Source organism: Equus asinus, chromosome 21 (genome assembly GCF_041296235.1).
Source record: "Equus asinus isolate D_3611 breed Donkey chromosome 21, EquAss-T2T_v2, whole genome shotgun sequence".
Lineage (NCBI taxonomy): Eukaryota > Metazoa > Chordata > Mammalia > Perissodactyla > Equidae > Equus > Equus asinus.
Genome location: NC_091810.1, coordinates 57,964,773 through 57,983,667, shown reverse-complemented (window position 1 = coordinate 57,983,667; position 18,895 = coordinate 57,964,773). Strand labels below are relative to the sequence as shown.

Below are 18,895 nucleotides of genomic sequence, written 5' to 3'. Positions count from 1 at the left end.
GAGTTTCTTGGTCAGGAGCAATATGGTGTCAGACACAATGACGGTGTATAAAGCATTCAGTAAGTCCCCAGGTGGTGGTGCTAACAGAAGCACAGCAAGCAGTGAAAGCAAATCTAAATCTAGAGTAAACGTATTTCAGAGAGGACAGATTACTCCCTCAAAGATCAGGGAGGGCCAATGGAATCGACTTGCCTTCAAGTAGTTGGCTGATCCTCTTGGAGCATGGGGTATATCACCAACTCAGGATTGGTCACTTCTGCTGGCAACCTGAACACTCAGTAGTAGGTTAGTGATCCCATACACAGCTCCAGTCCTGTTATTACTGCCATTTCATTCACGATTCCACTGAGCAAGCACTGAGGCTGGAAAAGGAGACTGAGTTTCATCCACAGAGCAGTTCATTTCATTCCTATGATTCTAAAGATTCATTCTGCCAGGTCCATCACCATATCCCTTCCCCAGTCTTCCCTGTCACCAGTTCTCCAAACTTGCTCTTTCCATGTCTTTGACCAACTGGCCAAACAAATTAGCCTCAGACCATGAACTATTAACCAAGGCCATCTCTCCTTTCAGGCAAAGTGAACTTCAAGACATGCTGTTGGATATTCTGCCCCATTAAAAGGACTTCACAGCTTCGATGCTCTTCACATCTAAAGTATGATGACAACTTAATCCATTTCTGGCAGGTACTAGCATATTGTGCAGAGCAACATGTTTGCATGGTGCCTGGCATACCATGGGTGCTCAATAGGTATTTGTTGAATAATTTCTTTTTGATGCAATAGCTTCCCACTGATCTAAAAGACTCTGCTGGGTGTGGCTTCTGCATACTTCCCATTCTTCTCTGCACTCTAAGACTTGGTCCTCAATTCCTGGAAGTTCCATGCTCCCTTTTGCCACAAGATCTTTGTTCAGATGATTCCTTCTTCTTGCCTACTTAACTCCATCCTCAGATCTTGACTCAAGGATCCCTTCGTGTCTTACAACTATCCTTCTTCACTGTACTTATCTTCACATTCACTTATGTGTTTAATTAATTCCTGCCTTGCCCTGGTACTCTAAGTTCAATGACTATGTGCACTCACCACTGGATTCCCAGAACCTAACATAGTGCCTGGCACTTAATAGGTGCTAAATAATATTTTGTTGAATGAATGAATACACAAATAAATGAAGGAAAGTGTCTGTAATACAATGCAGTATAGGTAATTTAGCTACAAGTTATCACTGCCAGTTTTGCTTAAGCAGCTTTCTGCCATCAGTTTTTATTCCTCTAATTCACACTTCTTCATTAATTTAAAAACACATTTGTCTAGATAAAAACTTTCCTAAGCATTATTTCTATACTAGCACTATGCAACAGAAATATGTGAGCTACATATATAACTTTAAATATGCTAATAGCCACAATATAAAAAGTAAAAAGAAATTAATCTTAATATGTTATTTAACCAAATATATCCAAAACATTATCATTTCAACATCGTAATCAATATAAAAATTATTAGCTATCTTACATCCATTTCTTCCTACTAAGTCTTCAAAATTTGGTGGACATTTTAGTTTCATCATTACCTCAATTTGAACTAGCCATCTTTCAAGAGCTCAATGGCCAGTGGATACTGTAGGGGACAGTGTAGTTCTATAGGTTTCGTTTTCACAAGAAAGAGTCTTACAGTCCTCAGCTCCTATAATTGGTGTCAGGAAAACTTCCTCAAGTCTAAACCTTCACCCAGAAGGGTCTCACTGTTCCAATATAAGAGATCATTTAAACCAGATACTAGAATGAGCCCCAACTCCTTCAGGTTTTGGAACTTAGAAAGTTGTCTCTGGGAACAATTTTAACTAGCATGTATTTTTCATCTTCTTTAAGATCCTTTTATCTCTTATTTAAACGTATACTTGGCTCCTCTTGAAGGTGGGGGCTACCTCCTTTGCAAACTCTTCTCTCTCTCCTACTTGGAGGCCAGTTTATAATTCTCCGCACTTTTAGGTACTTCATGGCAAATCTGTCGGTCCCCCTGGCTGCCTAGGAAAGCTTGGGGGATGTCCGTCCAAGCTGCTTAGGTCCAGCATTATTAATTCTTTCAGCACTTCCCTTATGACTGTTTGGGCCTCTGGAGGAGGCATCCCGGAAACAGCGCCAAGCCAAGGTTTAGGGCCACACACAGCTGAATTCGGATTGCTCCCCCGGCTCAGAAGATGGCTCTCTTTCCGCCAGCATTATATGCACGCAATGGTTTTCAGGAGCTTCAACCTCACCACAAGGCCACCGGCCACAAGGACCAAGACGGCTTGGGGAGCATCACCTGCCCTTGGCCAAAGGGGAAGAGGCGGGACATCCGCCCGGTCCGAGCCATTTCCGGAAGTGACGTAGGGGTGTCAACATGCAAGATGGCGGCCCATCACCGGCAGAACACGGCAGGGCGGAGGAAAGTGCAGGTATAGGAGCCCGGCTCCTCGACCTTCCGGACGTGGCTGTCAGCCTGGGGCCCACCTCCAGCGAGCAGATGCCTCGGGCCGCGGTTGGCCGGGGTAGCGGCTTGGGGCGAACGGGACGGGGCGCAGCCGGCAGCGAGGGGTGGGGCCGCGGCGCTAACGGCTTGAGGAAGGGGCGGGGGGCGGCCGGCTGGGTCCGCCTGGGCCGGGGCCCGGGACCCTTGGGTGCGCAGCTTGGAGCCCAAGGTTGCCAGTCGCCCGCTGTCTCCTAGGCTTGGGCTTGCGGGGTCGGGATGGGCTCGTTCCCCGCCCACCCGCCTCCCCCTTCCCCTGCCTCTGTCCCCTGCGCTCTGCCCTAGCCGCGTCGGAGCAGAGGCCTCCTTGCGCTGGCCCAGCGGCGGGCGGCGGCGGAGGGAGTGGGCCTGTGCGGGGGCGTGGCGGGGTGGCGGAGCGCCTACCGCCTTGCGGAGGATTCTGCACGTGGGAGCCTCCTCTTTTTTTTTTTGTGCGGGAGCTTTTTCCCTGGTGAGGTGGAATCGACATGGGAGTGTGCTGGGTTTAGTGGGGAAATTATAATGTTTATCGTTTTGGAATTTAATTTTGTCTAAACCGTTTCATCATCTCCATGTGCATCTTTGAATGTTTCTTTCCTGTTTCTATAATTTATTATCCAAGGGTAAAGCTTTATCTTACCCTTCCGTGTGTGCTTTATGCCTTCGTGAATCCACTTTTGTTTTGGGTACGTTTAAGAGGTATTGCTATCTATTATTTTCAGCGATGCAAGGGTGAAAGCCCTATTATAGCTGTTTACTGCAGGTATGTTGTATGTAGTAGTGATGATATGGTGCACTTATTCATTAAACATTTACTGAGCACTTAGTTTGGGCCCAAAAACGTGCAAAAAATTAAGAGAATATTGGAATAAGTAACACCTAGCCTTTCTTTATAAAACATAGCATTATATATAGTTCTACAGGTTGAAATCAGTGAGTGTTTAATAGCTAGTCAGGACAAAGGGTTTCTTCAGTAAGATAACTCCAGTAAATGGCTGGCTGGGCAGTTCAGCTCTTTGTTTTATTGATCTTATTGATGTGTACAGTGTCCTGAGCACTCAATAGATGTTTGTTGAGTTGAGTGAAATTAGTAAGAATTAAAAATAGCTTACCCTGTTAGGTGATTTTCAAGTGCATTAGTGACAGGATTTAAGTAACCCCCACGTCCACGTCAGGTGGTATGTCTGCTCCTGAGTCAAATGTAACTCAAAATTGTAACTTAATTTGTATTCTAGACACTAGAGTGGTACTCTCCTTAGGGTAGTAAGGAGAGTTAATCAGGTCTCTCAGTTTCTTGCATTTAGACTTAAAAAATACTATAAAAGTGCAGATGGGGAAAATGTAAATTAACTGCAGTGTGTGTGGAAAAATTAAGTGTTTTAATAAGTTGAATGTGAGCCATCGCATGTAGAATGAGGGAGACGATGATTCCACTCTTCACTGGTTAGAGTACAAAACTAGAGTATTGGGTTCAGTGCTTAGCACCTTGTTCTTAATAGGTACAGCAATCAGATTGGTGAAGTGACTTGAAACTGTTTCCTATGAAGAGCGCTCAAAAGAACTAAGATTGGCTTGCTGAAGATTCAGTGACTCGTGTTAGCTACTTTCAGAATTTGTTCCCAAGGTATAGAACTAGTGTGAGAAGCCACAGAGAGTGATTTTATCTCAACATGAGGGAGAACTTTTGTTTATGGAAGTGTTTTTTAAACTAGTGCATGTCCATTGCAAAACCCCACAAACAATACAGAAGTATAAATGATAACTGTCCTCCACTCTTCAAAGAAAGCTACTGTGGACAGTGTGATATATAATCCCAGACCAGGAATTTTCATCCTGAGCACTACTGACGTCTTGGGCCAGATAATTATTTATTGTGGAGGGGCTGTCTTATGCATTGTAGGTTGTTTTGCATCATCCTGGCTTCTGCCTACTAGATATTAGCACCTTCCCAGTTGTGACAACCGAAAATGACTCTAGACATTTTCAGATGTTCCCTGGAGGGCAAAATTGCACTGATTGAAAACCAGTGTTCTGTACCTCTTCCTGCATGTGTACCCAACGTAATGACTTTGTTTTTTACTCTGAATGGAGTAATAGTTTTCACTGTATTGTTTCTTGCTGTTTGTCAAAATTTTAAATACACGTGCCCTTTGACTCAGCAATTCCTCATCTCAAAGATTTGTTTTATGGAAGTACATATGCGTGTGTCTCTTTCTAGTTATGCAAGGGTGTCGATTATAGGAATGCTGTCATTGTGAAAAGCAGAAGGTCTAAATGTCCATCAGTAGTCAACTGGCAGATAAGTTAGATATATTCATGTAGTGGATTAATTTGTAGTTGTTAAAAAGATAAGCTAGATCTGTAATATTAAAACGGAAAAGTTCCAAAAGTCAGAAAAGCAAGTCAACATAGTATGGTCCTGTTTCCATAAAGGAAATAATACATTCTAAAAAGTCTGCAAGGATATTAATGGTGGTTATCTCTAGGGTATTCGATTATGTGGTTATGGGTAAGGCAGGAAATGGGGTATCTTTTACTTTATATGAATCTTTATATTTTTTAACTTCTTGCAACATTTTATGCTGATATAAATTTTAAAAACTTTCCATTTTGGAAAAACTATATATGTCTACACAAATATATTTTGCCTCTTGGCTGTCTGTGTCTTATACCAAGAGTCAGTAGCCCTGAGCTCCATTACCAAATTTTAGGCCCAAAAGAACCCTTGAGACTTATAATATTGATGAGTAACCAGTGGAGAGGGGTCCAAACATACTGCTTAATTATAGATCCAATGAAGAATAAGTACATGTCTTACTGTCTTCAACCTCTAAGGAGACTGGAGGTGAGTATGAGGGGGAGGGGTGGATTTGTGATTTTTAGAAACATGAGCAAACAATCAAATATGTGAATTCAGATATAAGGTGCAGCGTTTTTCTGGTCATCAAGATATCAAACCAAGTCTTTTCCCTCCCTGGCTGTCCTTTAGTGTTATAATTTTCTGGCAACCTGAGTCTGTTGGTTGGCTCTGTCTCCATTTTTCCTTCAACTTTGGCTTCTTCCCTCACTTGCTTCAGAATTCTTGGGGTGAAGTTGGAAAAAAGTCACTAGTATTTCTGGTTTAGGAGCAACAACATGCCCCTAGTATTCAGTGATGGTTCAAGAATATAAATACTTGGCCTTCCATAACAGGAGGATTCTTTTAGTTGGAAATGTCCCAAAATCCAACTTAACCAAGCTCACATAATAAAAGACAGGCATTAGCTCCTGTAAATGACAACTCAAGAAGTAGCGCTAGTTTTGTGCAAATCTTGAACCATGGGCTCACTGTGACTCTCTACCCTACGGAATCATGTAAAGTCAGCTTTACCATTGGGCTGCCTACAAGTTGTCCTCTCCTATTTCCAAACTCCCAGCTCTAGGCTTTCCCTCATGGTGGCATGGTGACTGCACCTGTCCCAGACCTCATGTCCTTTCATCACGCTATCCATGGGAACAGAGAGTCTCTTAAGTACCTCTTGCACGGTTTCTCCTAGGATTTGCTTTCCTCGAGCAAAGTACTGGGAGCAGAAGTGGGGAATGGAGGGGCAATGAACAACTGTCTATTCTACCAGTACTTGCCCCCTTTCCCTGCCAAATATTTAGTTATTCTAGACCTATTCGGACCTCAGTGTAATCTTTACTCCTGTTTCTGAGTCCCAGTTCTGGATTGGTTGTTTAATCTTTGAGACTTTTTTAAGGAAGTAGAATGATGCCAAATCCTGCCTTCTCAAGGAAAGACCCTTACAAATTAGCCATATGTCCAAGGTGAGTTACTTTTATGTAGGATGAGTAATAAAAAATTCATTATCAGTGTGACATCTGTTAGAACAGGTCAGCAAGCATTTCTCTAAAGGGCCAAATAAATATTTTAGGCTTTATAAGCCATTCTGCTGTGTCATAACCACTCATTTGTGCCATTATACTGTGAAACCAGCCATAGACAATACCTAATGAATAGGTGTGGCTGTGTTCCAATAAAAATTTGTTTACAAAACAGGCTTTGGCCTGGATTTGGCCCATGGGTGGTTTTTTACTAATGTCTAGAGAAGTTTTTTACTAACCCCTAACTAGAAGAAGTCAGGCTAGAAGGTGTCCTATTTTTATTTGCAACACTGCTTTTTAGAATACTTTTTAAAATCAGCACTCTTGCAATGTAGCTATGAACAGAAAGTCATGGTCCACAATATTGAACAGGAAAAGCAGATGTGAGAATTATTGATATTTGGCCAGTTTTTCTTGGCCAAATTTAGCCTGATAGTTAGAAGTACCCTTACACAAAAGAACTGTGTGATGCCATTTACAAGATATTACAGAACAGACAAAACTAATCTATGGGGGAAAAAAGATCTAGATTGCCTGGGGGTGAGGTGTAGAGATTGGGAAGAGAATGAGGCAATTTTCTAGGGTGGTGATAATGTTCTATGTATCTTGGTAGGGGTTTGTATTACACAGGTGTATTCATTTGTCAGAAGTATCTATATACACTGAAGATTTGTACGTTTCACCATATGTAAATTTTACCTTAAAAAAAGAGGAGCCATAAATAAATAATGAACTCTGGTTAATGATATACATGCTAAAGTATTTAGACGGAAGTGTTATTGATGATGTGCAACTTATTTTGAAAAGAATAAAAAAGTAACGTGAATCAGATAGTTGGATGGGTATGAGATAAAGCAAATATAGAAAATGTTAATTGTAGAATATATGTAGTGGGTATATGGATGTTTGCAGTATATTTCTTTCAGCTTTCGTATGTGTTTGAAATTTTTCATAATAAAATGTTGGGGAAAAATGAGTTTTAAAGGTTAAAAAATGGTTAGATAGTGATAAGCAGCAGAAGAGGGGGAAGTGAAATTTTAGTTGTGGTAGCCAGAGAAGGCCTTGCTGAGAGGCTGACTTTTGACTAAAGATCTGAAGGAATGAGGAAATGAGATTGCCATCTGGGGAAAGAGCATTCCTGTGAGAATATCAAATGCAGAGAGGTCCTGAGCTGGGAATGTACATGGCCTATTTGTGGAACAATAGGGAGGCCTTTGTGGCTGGCATGGAGGAGTGAGGGGAAGAGGAGTAGGAGATGAAATCAGAGAGGTAGCTGCAGGCCAGATCCTCGACTATAGGGGAATAGTAAGGGCTTGGCTTTTACTCTTGAGTGAGCGAGGAAGCAGTTGGTGGGTTTTGAGCAGGGGAATATCATGATATACATGTGTTTTGTAGGATCAGCCTGGTTGTGTATTCAGAGCAGACTGCAGGTGAGCAAGGGCAGAGCCGGGAGACCAGAAGCTGTTTAAAAAATCCAGGTGCTGTATGATAGTGGCTCTACCCAGGACGATGAGAAGTGTTTGAATTCTGGATCAGACTTGCAGATGAGATGTGAGCTGAGAGAAAGAGAAGTAAGGATGGCACCAAGTTTTTGGCCCTGAGCAACTAGTAGAATGGAGTTGCCATTAACTCCATCAATGAGGAAAACTACAGGAAAAGCTAGTTTGGAGAGGACTTTCAGGAGCTCTGTTTATTACATGCCCTGATTAAGATGTCTGTTAGACGTCCAAGTGGAGATGACTTAATGCACACCTCGGGGAACCTGGGAGAAGAGCCCAGAGTATCCCCTGTGTGAGCCTGAAATGCTTTTAAGTCTTTCTTCTTTTCTTAAAAATATTGTGAGTTTTGTCCTTATTCCATAATATATCCATCTTGGTTTTTATGTAAAAAATTGTTTAGTTGCTGTTGTAGGTTCAATACCCCCCACAAAGGTTCTCCCCCCAGATGCTCATGCTCTAATCCCTGAAACTTGTAAATATGTTATGTTACATGATAAAAAGGACTTGGCAGATAAAATGAAGGTTACGGACCTCAAAATAGGGAGATTCTCCTGGATTATCCCAGTGGGCCCAATCTAATTATATGAGCCCTTAAAAGCAGAGAATTTTCTCTGGTTGGAGGCAGTCAGAGAGATTTGAGGCATGAGAGGGACCCTTCCTTGCAGGAGAGGACCACATAGAAATCATGAGAAGGAATGCATGTACCTTCTAGGAGCAAGGGAGGACCCTTGGTTGAAAGCCAGCAAGGAAACAGGGCCCTCAGGCCTACAACCACAAGGAGCTGAATTTGGCCAGCAACCTGAATGAGTTTGCAAGTAGACGTTCCCAGAGCCTCCAGGAAGAAATGCAGACCCACCAATGCTTGTTGATTGTGGCTTTGTGAGCCACCATAAGCAGAGGACTTGCCCAAGCACAGCCTGGACTTCTGACCTTCAGAACTGTGAAATAGTAAATGGGAGTTGTTTTAGGCTGCTAGATTTGTGCTAATTTATTATGGCAGCAATAGAGAACTAATCTGATTATTTTAAAATAAAATAGTAATCAAAGATATGTTTTTCTCCTGATTGCTTCTACCCCCTGGCACATTACCAATAACTCTTGGGGTATTTAAGCTTGAAATGCGGAGAAAGAGCACATGAAGTTCAGTGGATCATCTCCCCTATCTGATTTCTTTGTTTCGGGTCTCTAATTGCTGGAGAAATTAAACAGAGCTTACTGAACCAGCTAATACTTACAGTGTAACTTAACTAAATACTTGCTGCTGGGGGCTACCCTATTGTTTTTCTCCCGGTCAGAGGCCAGTTAACTGGCTCTTCCAAAATGCATACCTTCCACTGAAAACCTGGCTTCCCGTTCCTTGCAGAGCTCTTCTAATACCCTCTCCGCCTCCCTTTTTTTTTTTTAAGCAAACCAGGAATGTCAGATATGAGTTCTCATCTTCTCTGCCTTTGCCTGTACTTTTGACTCTGTCTAAAAGAAACTTTACCAGGACTTTGTTCACTCATTTATTGCTTCTATCGCCAGTACCTTCTGCTTTTCTCTTTGATTTCCATCTCTTCTGCCTGCAAAACTTGCCTGTATCTTGGAAAAAATTTTTCGCTTAATTTGCTGTCACTTCTAGTTATGCTTCCTCCCCCCCCACTAGAATGAAAGCTCCAGGAGGACGTTAGTGCACGCTCCTATATTCTGGGCATTCAGAATAGAGCCTGGCCACTGGTGGAGGCTTAATCAATATTTGTTGAAAGAATTGAATCTTGTTTTCCTTCTATCTTTCTACAACCAAATTTTATTTTTATTTAACAACAAGTTTTTGATGTAATACATCCTGGAATATAGTTCATTCTTTAATGACCACATAGAATGGAGGTATCATAATTTATCTAGCCATTTCCTTACTGAAGATATTGTTTCTGTTTTTCTGTTGTACTAAAATTTACTAAAAAAATTAATAGCAGTTATAAAATAGTAAAGGAAGTCTTAAAAGTAAATAATATAGAATGCATAAAAAATGATCAGTTTGAAAGTTCCAACATCTAGTTGATGGAAGTTTAAGAAGCAGCAAAGAAAACAAATGACTACTAATGAATTGATACAAGAGAATTTCCCAGAGCTAAAGTGCCACAGGTGTCTAGATTGAAAAGGTTTTCTAAATGCATGGCAAGAGTAATGATGAAAGGACCAAATCAAGAATTCTTATAACAGCAAGAAAAAAGAGAAGATCTTAAAAGCTTGGGAGGGGGCGCGGTTACAGGGTGCAGGAGAGAATGAAAATGGGATCACTTTAAAGTTGAATAAGACAGAGTGGCATTGAATTTAGTGGCAACACTGGATGGTAGAGGAAGTTAGAGCAGTGCCTCCAAAAGCTAAGGAAATTTTTTCTACATGGATTTTTTTATCCTGCTGAATCAAGCATAAAGGTAAAGACTTTTTCAGGCGTATAAGGACTAAGTTACCACCCATGTACCTTTTCCTATGTTAGTTTCTTAAGGTCCTGGGAATGTACTTCAAAACTGGGGAGTGAACAAAGAAAGAAGGAGACATTCGAATTCAGGAAACAGTGGCTCCAGCCCAAAAAAGCAGTAAAGGGAAGCACCAAAGGTGACAACTGCCAGCTGACCTAGAGGGCAGCCAGCCCAGATTGGAGTGAGAAGATGGAGGATTCTGAGGGGGAAACCTTCTTGCTAGAACATCTAATATGTTGCAGCAGTTAAAGAAAATTGGAAGTTAAAGTAGAGGAAACCACGGAAGAAGGAAAGAAAGAGAACTCTAGGGAAAACGAAGACCTCTCTGAAGAAGGAAATATGTTTGTAATATAATACTTGACTAGTCAGTAGACAATGAAGTCACAACAGTGTATCACCAATTATTGATTCAACCAAAAATAGTGATTGATATAACCAAAAATAGTGATTATATTTATCTATATCAAAAGCGTAGAGGGAAGAGATAGTAAGGGTAGTTTCAGAGCTACGTCTGATTCTACCATAGCATAAGGAAATAGGTAATGCCTGAAATGGATGCGCCAGAAATTTGTAGGATAAGCACAGTGTGCAGAGAAGTGCAGTAACTATCCAGAAGAAACAACCAGGAGTTGAAATCAGTTAGCCCTAGGGGATTAAGACTGGATTTGGGGAGTCTTGTCCAGACATGGGGAATGGTTTTTCATTACAGTCTATCAGTACTATTTGATTTTCTGAATACAGGGTAGAATTACTTGGATAAAAATCAAGTTATGAATTTAAAAAAACTAAGTAATATATGCCCATTGTAAAACATTTATACCATATAAAAAAGGGATGAGTGAGTGAAAATCACCCTAATTTCATCACCCACGAATAACTAGTGGTAATTTTGTATTTGTATATATATATATATATTTATCCTTCCAAACTTGTGTATTTGTTTTTAAATATATATTTAAGATTTAATATTATTTAAGTGTTATTTTAAAAAATGACATTTTTACAATAATTATTGTACTCTGCGGTGTTGGATCATGCATGTTTCACCTAGAAAATATATTATGGCTTTCTTCCTGTGTCAGTCTAGATCTACATCAACATTTTTAATGATTAAACAGTATTCTCTTTTATAGATGTGTGTGCCAAAATTTATCCATCTAGGATAGTTCCTTGTTTTTAATTGCACATCTGTATCTTTCATACGGCAGACACTGTAATGAGGATACAGTGGTGGGAGGAACAGGGCAGACAAGTTCCTTGCCCTCTTGGATCTTTTATTCTAATGGTGAATATATAACAAAAAAGAGAAATATGGAGTTTGGTAAGGATTGGAAAAGAAAGAAATAGGGTAGGTGTTAGAGGAAGGGGATGAGGGAAGGCCTTTCAGAGCGAGTGACCTTTCTGCTAAGACCTGAAGGTGAGGGTGAGCTGGACAAGATAACAGCTGGGGGAAGAGTATTCCTGTGGGCATGGGGGAGGCGGGAACCTTCTTGGCACAGAGAACAGTTAATGTGAAGGCCCTGGCATGGGAAAGGAGTTTGGTGTAACTGTCATGAAAGAAGCTGGGGGACGTTAGTTTGAGATGAGTGTGAGGACACAGGTTAGAACCAAAGCATGTGAGGAGTTTGGACTTAACTTTAAATGCAGTGGCAAGCCTTTGGAAAGCTTCAGCAGAACAGTGCCATGATTTTATTTTAAAATGTCTCTTAGGAGGCATGACTGTTTCTTCCTGCCCTTGGGCTCTGTTAGATATCCTGTATCCTTGCGTTTGCTTGTTCCTTTCTTTTTTTAATTTAAGCTGGTTTGAGTAGCTTTCAGTTACAGTTGCTTGTACCCAAAAGACTGGGTTAAGACAACATCCATGTTGTCTTTGGGTATACAATCCTGGTCCTATTCCTGTCTTTTTTTTCTTTTTAAAGATAGGTACCTGAGTTAACAACTGTTGCCAATCTTTGTTTTTTCTTCTTCTCCTCCTCCTCCCCAGTACATAGTTGTATCTTCCAGTTGTGAGTGCCTCTAGTTGTGGCATGTGTGATGCCACCTCATCATGGTCTGAGCACGGTGCCATGTGCACGCCCAGGATCTGAACCAGCGAAACCCTGGGCCGCTGCAGCAGAGCGTGCAAACCTAACCGTTCGGCCACGGGACCAGGCCCTCTTCATGTCTTTGATTATCTATGTGTTTCTTGGCCATTTTCTTTTCTTTTTTAAAAAATTCCCTCTTCATAATCTTTTTTCCTCTTTCTGTTAGAGAGTTTGACTTTTATTGTTTTGTAAGGAATCTAGCTTTATTGAGATAAATTCTCATAATGTAAGTTCACCCTGTTAAAGTGTACAATTCAGTGATTTTTTAGTATATTCGCCAAGTTGTGCATTGATCACCTAATTCCAGAACATTTGCATTATCCCCAAAAGAAACCCCATATACGTTAGTAGTTACTCCTCAATCTCTACTCTTCCAAGCCCCTAGCAACCACTAATCTACTTTCTATCCCTATGGATTTACCTATTCTGGACATTTTATAAAGTATGTGGCCTTTTGTGACTGGCTTCTTTCATGTAGCATAATGTTTTCAAGGTTCATCCCTGTTGTGGCATGTATCAGTACTTCACTCATTTTTATGGCTGAATATTATTCCATTGTGTGGATATATCACATTTTGTTTATCCTTATGTCAGTTGATGGACTCAAATGAGTTTCCACATTTTGGCTATTGTTAATAAATCTCCTATGAAAATTTCTCTACATACAAATGGTTTTGACTTGTATTTGGTGAGATCAGTGCTGCTCTTTTCCTTTTTTTTTTTTAAAGATTTAATTTTTTTCCTTTTTCTCCCCATAGCCCCCCAGTACGTAGTTATATATTCTTCGTTGTGGGTCGTTCTAGTTGTGGCATGTGGGACGCTGCCTCAGCGTGGCTTGATGAGCAGTGTCATGTCCGCACCCAGGATTCGAACCAACGAAACACTGGGCCGTCTGCAGTGGAGTGCGCGAACTTAACCACTTGGCCACAGGGCCAGCCCCTGCTCTTTTCCTTTTTAAAGATTGCTATCTTGTCATGTTAGCAGAACCTTCTTTATGTAGACTATGTAAAATATTCACCTTTTTATTTTTTTTAAAGATTGGCACCTGAGCTAACAACTGTTGCCAGTCTTCATTTTTTTCTTTTTCTCCCCAAATCCCCCCAGTGCATAGTTGTATATTTCAGTTGTGGGTCCTTTCTAGTTGTGGGACGTGGGACGCCGCCTCAGCGTGGCCTGATGAGTGGTGCCGTGTCCTCGCACAGGATCCGAACCAGCGAAACCCTGGGCTTCTGTAGCGGAGCGTGCGAACTTAACCACTCAGCCACGGGGACACCCCCTCACCTGTCTTTTTAAAAGTACTTTTATGATTAAGTTAGTAAATTTCCATTTTTAATCCATATGAAAATTGATTTTGGTTTAAGATTTGGAGAAAGAATATAATTTTCCCCAATAGAATCACCAAATGCTCCTACATAATCTATTAAATAATTTATCATGCCCTTAGTGATTTGAAACACTATTTTATATCAAAATAGAAAATTCATAATAGGAAATTATCTTTCCTGATTTTGTTTTATTCCATTGATCCTTTTATATATTCCTCTTGTGGTACTCCATTGCAATTCTGGTAGCTTTATAATACCTTTAGAGATCTTTAAAGACTATCCTTCTAATTACCTTCATTTTAAAAAATGACCGGGTATTCCTTCCTTCCTCCCCACCCCAAAACATTGTACTATTTATTTTGTCAGCTTCTAGAAAGAAATTGAGTCGGATTCTGACCAAAGTTGGGTTATAATCACAGATTTAGAAAAGAATTGTCATTTTGAATCTTCGTATGCCACAGTATGGCGTGTCTCCTTTATTCAAGTTTTTCCTTTTATGTACCTTGTCCTGTCAGTTATGTATCTGCCTTGCAAAATACATTTTTAAGTATTTATTCTTGTTGCTATTGTAAATGGGTTCCCTTGCCCTCATTATATTCTTAACTGGTTATTTCATTAGATTAGGAAAGTTTTGCTTTTGGCTGCTAGCCAGCTTGTTGACTTTTTCTTAGTCGTAATTACCTTTGGTTGATTCTCTTGGGTTTTCACGTGGAGCAGACAGATTACCAGGAGTAACAAGGTAAGGGGACGTGCTCTGAAGGGAAAGTTTAGTGTATTATAGGAACTCAAAACCTCGTTTTGCTTGGCAGGGCAGAGAAGGCCTTTTTGAGGCCTGCAGGAATCTCAAGACTGCAGTAGGAGTTAGCCAGACAGAGAGTGGGAGGAAGAGCTTCCAAAGAGAAGGGACCGGTGTGATGGTCTGGAGGCCCAGTGTGTGCACGGAGCAGGAGCAGAGAGAACAAAGATGAGGCAGGAGAGGTGAACGAGGCACATTTTGAAGCCGTGTTAGGAGTTCAGATCAAATTGTAAGTCTAGTAGAATAAGAACCCAGAGAGGTTTTTGAGCAGGAGTGAGACGTTCTAGTTTACACTTTTAAAAGATTACTCCAGCTGCTTTGTGGAAAATGGGTTAAAGACAGACAGGAGTGGGAGAGGAGTCCAGTTAGGAAGCAGCTGCAGTATTTTAGCATCTAACTTGCTCATCTTGGACTAGGCCATCATTAATGTCGTTCTTCTCTTCTTCTCAGCCCTTCGGTCTCCATAGAGTACAATAAAATTTTATTGGATTGAAAAAAAAGTTTTATGTTGGAAAACATGGGATTTTGAATTCCAGATTGGCTCCTAGGAGGCTACATTTTATTATTGCATGTTTTGTAGCTTCATAAAAAGCCAATCTTGACATATTTGTCAGGTTTCCTATGTTATTCGAGATGAAGTGGAAAAATACAATCGAAATGGAGTCAATGCCCTGCAGCTGGATCCAGCACTAAACAGGCTCTTCACGGCTGGTCGAGACTCCATCATAAGAATATGGAGTGTCAATCAGCACAAGGTAAGGCGGGGACTCAGTATACATTTTAAATCTATACTCAGTAAATTTTGGTCTATCTAACATGACACTTTCACAGTCGGATGTAATTTCTTTGAGAACTGAGTCATGGTAGACTCTGTAAAGACATTGCAACCAGAATTGTGTAAGCCTTTGAGAACTCCCTAGGGGAGTTTTAGAAGTGTTTTAGCTAAGGCAGGGACTCCATGAACTAGGTTTGTGATAAGAGCTCTCTGCTCCAAAGGAGCAAAGAGATTTGTCTGGTAGAGGGATTACTTTCAACAATTTATTTTTCTGCTTTAAATATGTTCCCAAAAAGCTTCTTGGCAACACTTTTCAGTGCTACTAAAGAAAGATTGAATATGCTTTTGCATTTATAATTAATCTTGAACAAATATTTGATTTCTTCATTTAAAAGTGATTAGGCCAACCACAAAACCCATATGGCCTTATCAGATAATATAAGATTGGTATAAAAATATGAAGACAACATGCTCCCCTTCTTCAGGAGATTGAAAGTCTTCTTACTTAAACAGGAAAGGGAATTTAAATATATGTAAAGATAAAACCCCAGTCAAGTGGAAAGGAACTCTTTATGTATTTTGTTTGAATGCCTGTATTGTGAGTGACATAGAAGGGAAGATTCAGGGAAGGAAAAGGAGCATTTACTGAGCTCCTCGCCATGTACCAGACACTCAGCACTTTCATATCCAGTATGGTCTTAATTCTTACAATAATCCTTTACAGCAACTGTTATGATCCATTTTCAAAGATGGGAAAACAGACTCAGAAAAATCCATGATTAAATAGCTAGTGAGTGACAGAGAATTAGAGCCCAATCTAACTTCAAAACCCTGGTGCTAGACCTTGTAGTTTTAAAAGTCTGTGCCTGTTTAGCAAGCTCTACGAGTCTGATGTTTAGTCCAAAAAAGAACCACTACTTTGCACAGTTGCTGGATGATGTTTCTTTAAACGGACTTTGGTCCACTGGGCTTTGGATTCTATAACCAGTGGAAACAGTGGTGGCCCAATGTCAAAAACATGGGAAGTAAGAAAACTATGGCTTTGAAATGCTTTTTGGGACTTATATTTGAATTGGAATATCACCTTTCTGGGAATTTACAGTATTTCAAACAAATTCAGGAAAATGCTCTTAAGAACTAACCTGGAAGAATCTAGAAATTTGCCTCTCCTACCCTCGAACATCTTTTTTCTAGTCTTCATTTTATGACAAAATTGAATAGCATCATTTCTCAAATAGACTTGTAGAGAGCCATTCGTTCTCTTTGCCCGTGCAGAGTCTTGAACTTGCTTGTCTTAAATGTAGGATGTAACTAAATACTCTTCTTTAAAAAGCCTCTCCTGGTAATTAAGCCAAGTGAGAGAAGTAGAAGAATCTCAAGTTACTGAATTGAAATGGTGACACACGTAGTACTCCTTTAGCCCTTGGCTTCCATTTCTTCTCTGAAGGACTGTAGATATCATGAGCAAAACATTTAGTTCAGAAGGTAGAAACAGCAGTGGGAAGCTAAACTCAAAGGTAGTCATCTCCCTCTGCAGTCACGCTAGTCTCCTCACCACTCTTGTTTCTGCCGCTGCCATCTGCTGTGAGCCTTCCCCACTGCTGGTTCAAATCTCCCCAGCCTGCAGATTTGTTCATGTCCTGTGCTTTCCAGTAAACCCCTTCCTGTAGCACTTTGTGTTACACATGGTGACTAGCCCAGATCTTGTTGCCTTCACCAACTCAAGGCATAAAAATTAAGCATTTGTCCCAGAAACCTAGGCTTTCATCAGTAATAAAACTGTCCTAAAACAAAACTTCTATTTGTATCTGTCATCTGAAAGCATCAACTGTTTGATGAAATTCTACTCTGAATTCAGTTGTCGATTTTAAGGCCTTGGAGCAGTGTGTCACATTAATTGAAGAATCTAAACATATCTATAATTTGTGATATATTTCATCCTCTAATATAAACTAATGACATTCTTATGATTTCTCTTTTGATTTCAGCAAGATCCATATATAGCATCTATGGAACATCATACTGATTGGGTAAACGACATTGTACTCTGTTGTAATGGGAAAACATGTAAGTATTTCCTTGGATTATTGGGCTTCTGGATGTTTTTAGTTCAATTGGATATAATTTTTCATTTTTTATGTAAGCTTTTTTACTGAAGTATAACGTACATACAGAAAAGCACACACCTTGAGAGTACAGCTCAATACAGTTTCACAAGGTGAACACCCATATCAAGAAACAGATTGCCAGAAGCCCCCTTATGCCACCTTCAGTCATTACCCCCTGCCCCAAGGTAACTGCTCTCCTGTCTTCTAACCACTATAGGTTAGCTTTGACTGCACTGAACTGCATTTAAGTAGACTTATACAGTATGTATTATTCTGGTGGTTGCCAGAGGTGCGAAGTAGGGTTGGGCAAAATGGTGAAGGGAGTCAAAAGGTACAAACTTCTATTTATAAAATAAGTCCTGGGGATGTAATATACAGCATGGCGACTATAGTTAATAATACTGTATTGTATATTTGGAAGTTGCTAAGAGAGTACATCATAAAAGTTTTCACTACAAGAAAAATAATTCTGTATCTATATGTGGTGACGGATGTTATCCAGACTTATTGTGGTAATCGTTTCACAATATATACAAATATCGGATCATTATGTTGTACACCTGAAACTAATATAATGTTGTATGTCAATTATACCTCAATAAAAAAAAAGTAAACTAAAGGCAAAAAAATATGTATTGTTCTTTTATCCTTTTTAATATCCCTTTTTGTTCTTTTATAGTAACGTCTATTTCTTGGTTTTGCAGTCTGTTAGAGAAATTTTTCTCAATCAAATTAGTTGCACCTTCAACTGGAAAATTAAAAGTTTGCCCTGCCTATTTAAAAAAATATTTGAGACAAAATATGATAGGTTCTAGAAAGAGCTTTTAGATATATGTGTGTGTGTGTGTGTGAACATTAATAGATGTTTGAATTAATTTTAGCAATACTATAAATATTCAAGTATGTATATGTATATATGAACATTAGTTTGAAACAATGTTACATTGTTTTAAGAGAAGTCTTTAAAATGATGATGTCACACTACTAACGGATTTGTTAATTCTTTGCCTCTTGTAGTAATATCTGCTTCTTCTGACACGACAGTAAAAGTATGGAATGCACATAAGGGATTTTGCATGTCAACATTAAGGACACATAAGGTAAAACAACTAATATAGTTTTCAGTGTCTTTAGTGTAATATTGGCGTCAATACAGTTCTTTATGTAGCCCATTTTCCTATTGATCTACAGAGTAGATCACAGTGTGTGTGTTCTGTTACAGGATTATGTAAAGGCCTTAGCATATGCCAAGGATAAAGAACTGGTAGCATCAGCTGGGTTGGACAGACAAATATTCCTTTGGGATGTGAATACTCTAACAGCATTGACTGCCTCAAATAACACTGTCACAAGTAAGATGTTTGAAAAAAATTTCTATGATAGTAACCCAAGTTGACATAAAGAATGGTTAATAAAACATCTTTGATAGATTTGCATCGAAACAGTGGTTCGTATTTTGAGAATGCTTCTACCTGCAGTGTTCTATCCCC

General features: G+C 39.9%; 1 protein-coding gene across 4 annotated transcripts in view; it reads left to right on the top strand.

Annotated features, from left to right (window-relative positions):
* The first annotated feature begins 2,341 nt into the window (after positions 1-2,341).
* WDR48 (WD repeat domain 48) overlaps positions 2,342-18,895 on the top strand; it is a 44,706-nt gene continuing 28,152 nt past the window's right edge. Inside the window, exons 1-5 of one of the 4 annotated variants that reach the window (XR_011496726.1) lie at positions 2,342-2,442; positions 15,137-15,277; positions 17,286-17,364; positions 18,423-18,505; positions 18,628-18,757. Coding sequence is in view for 3 of the 4 variants with exons in the window: in XM_014859616.3 (XP_014715102.1) it covers positions 2,395-2,442; positions 15,137-15,277; positions 17,286-17,364; positions 18,423-18,505; positions 18,628-18,757 (481 nt within the window). In the remaining variant the exon portion in view is untranslated. The other 3 variants (XM_014859616.3, XM_070493725.1, XM_070493726.1) reach the window with 3 other exon arrangements.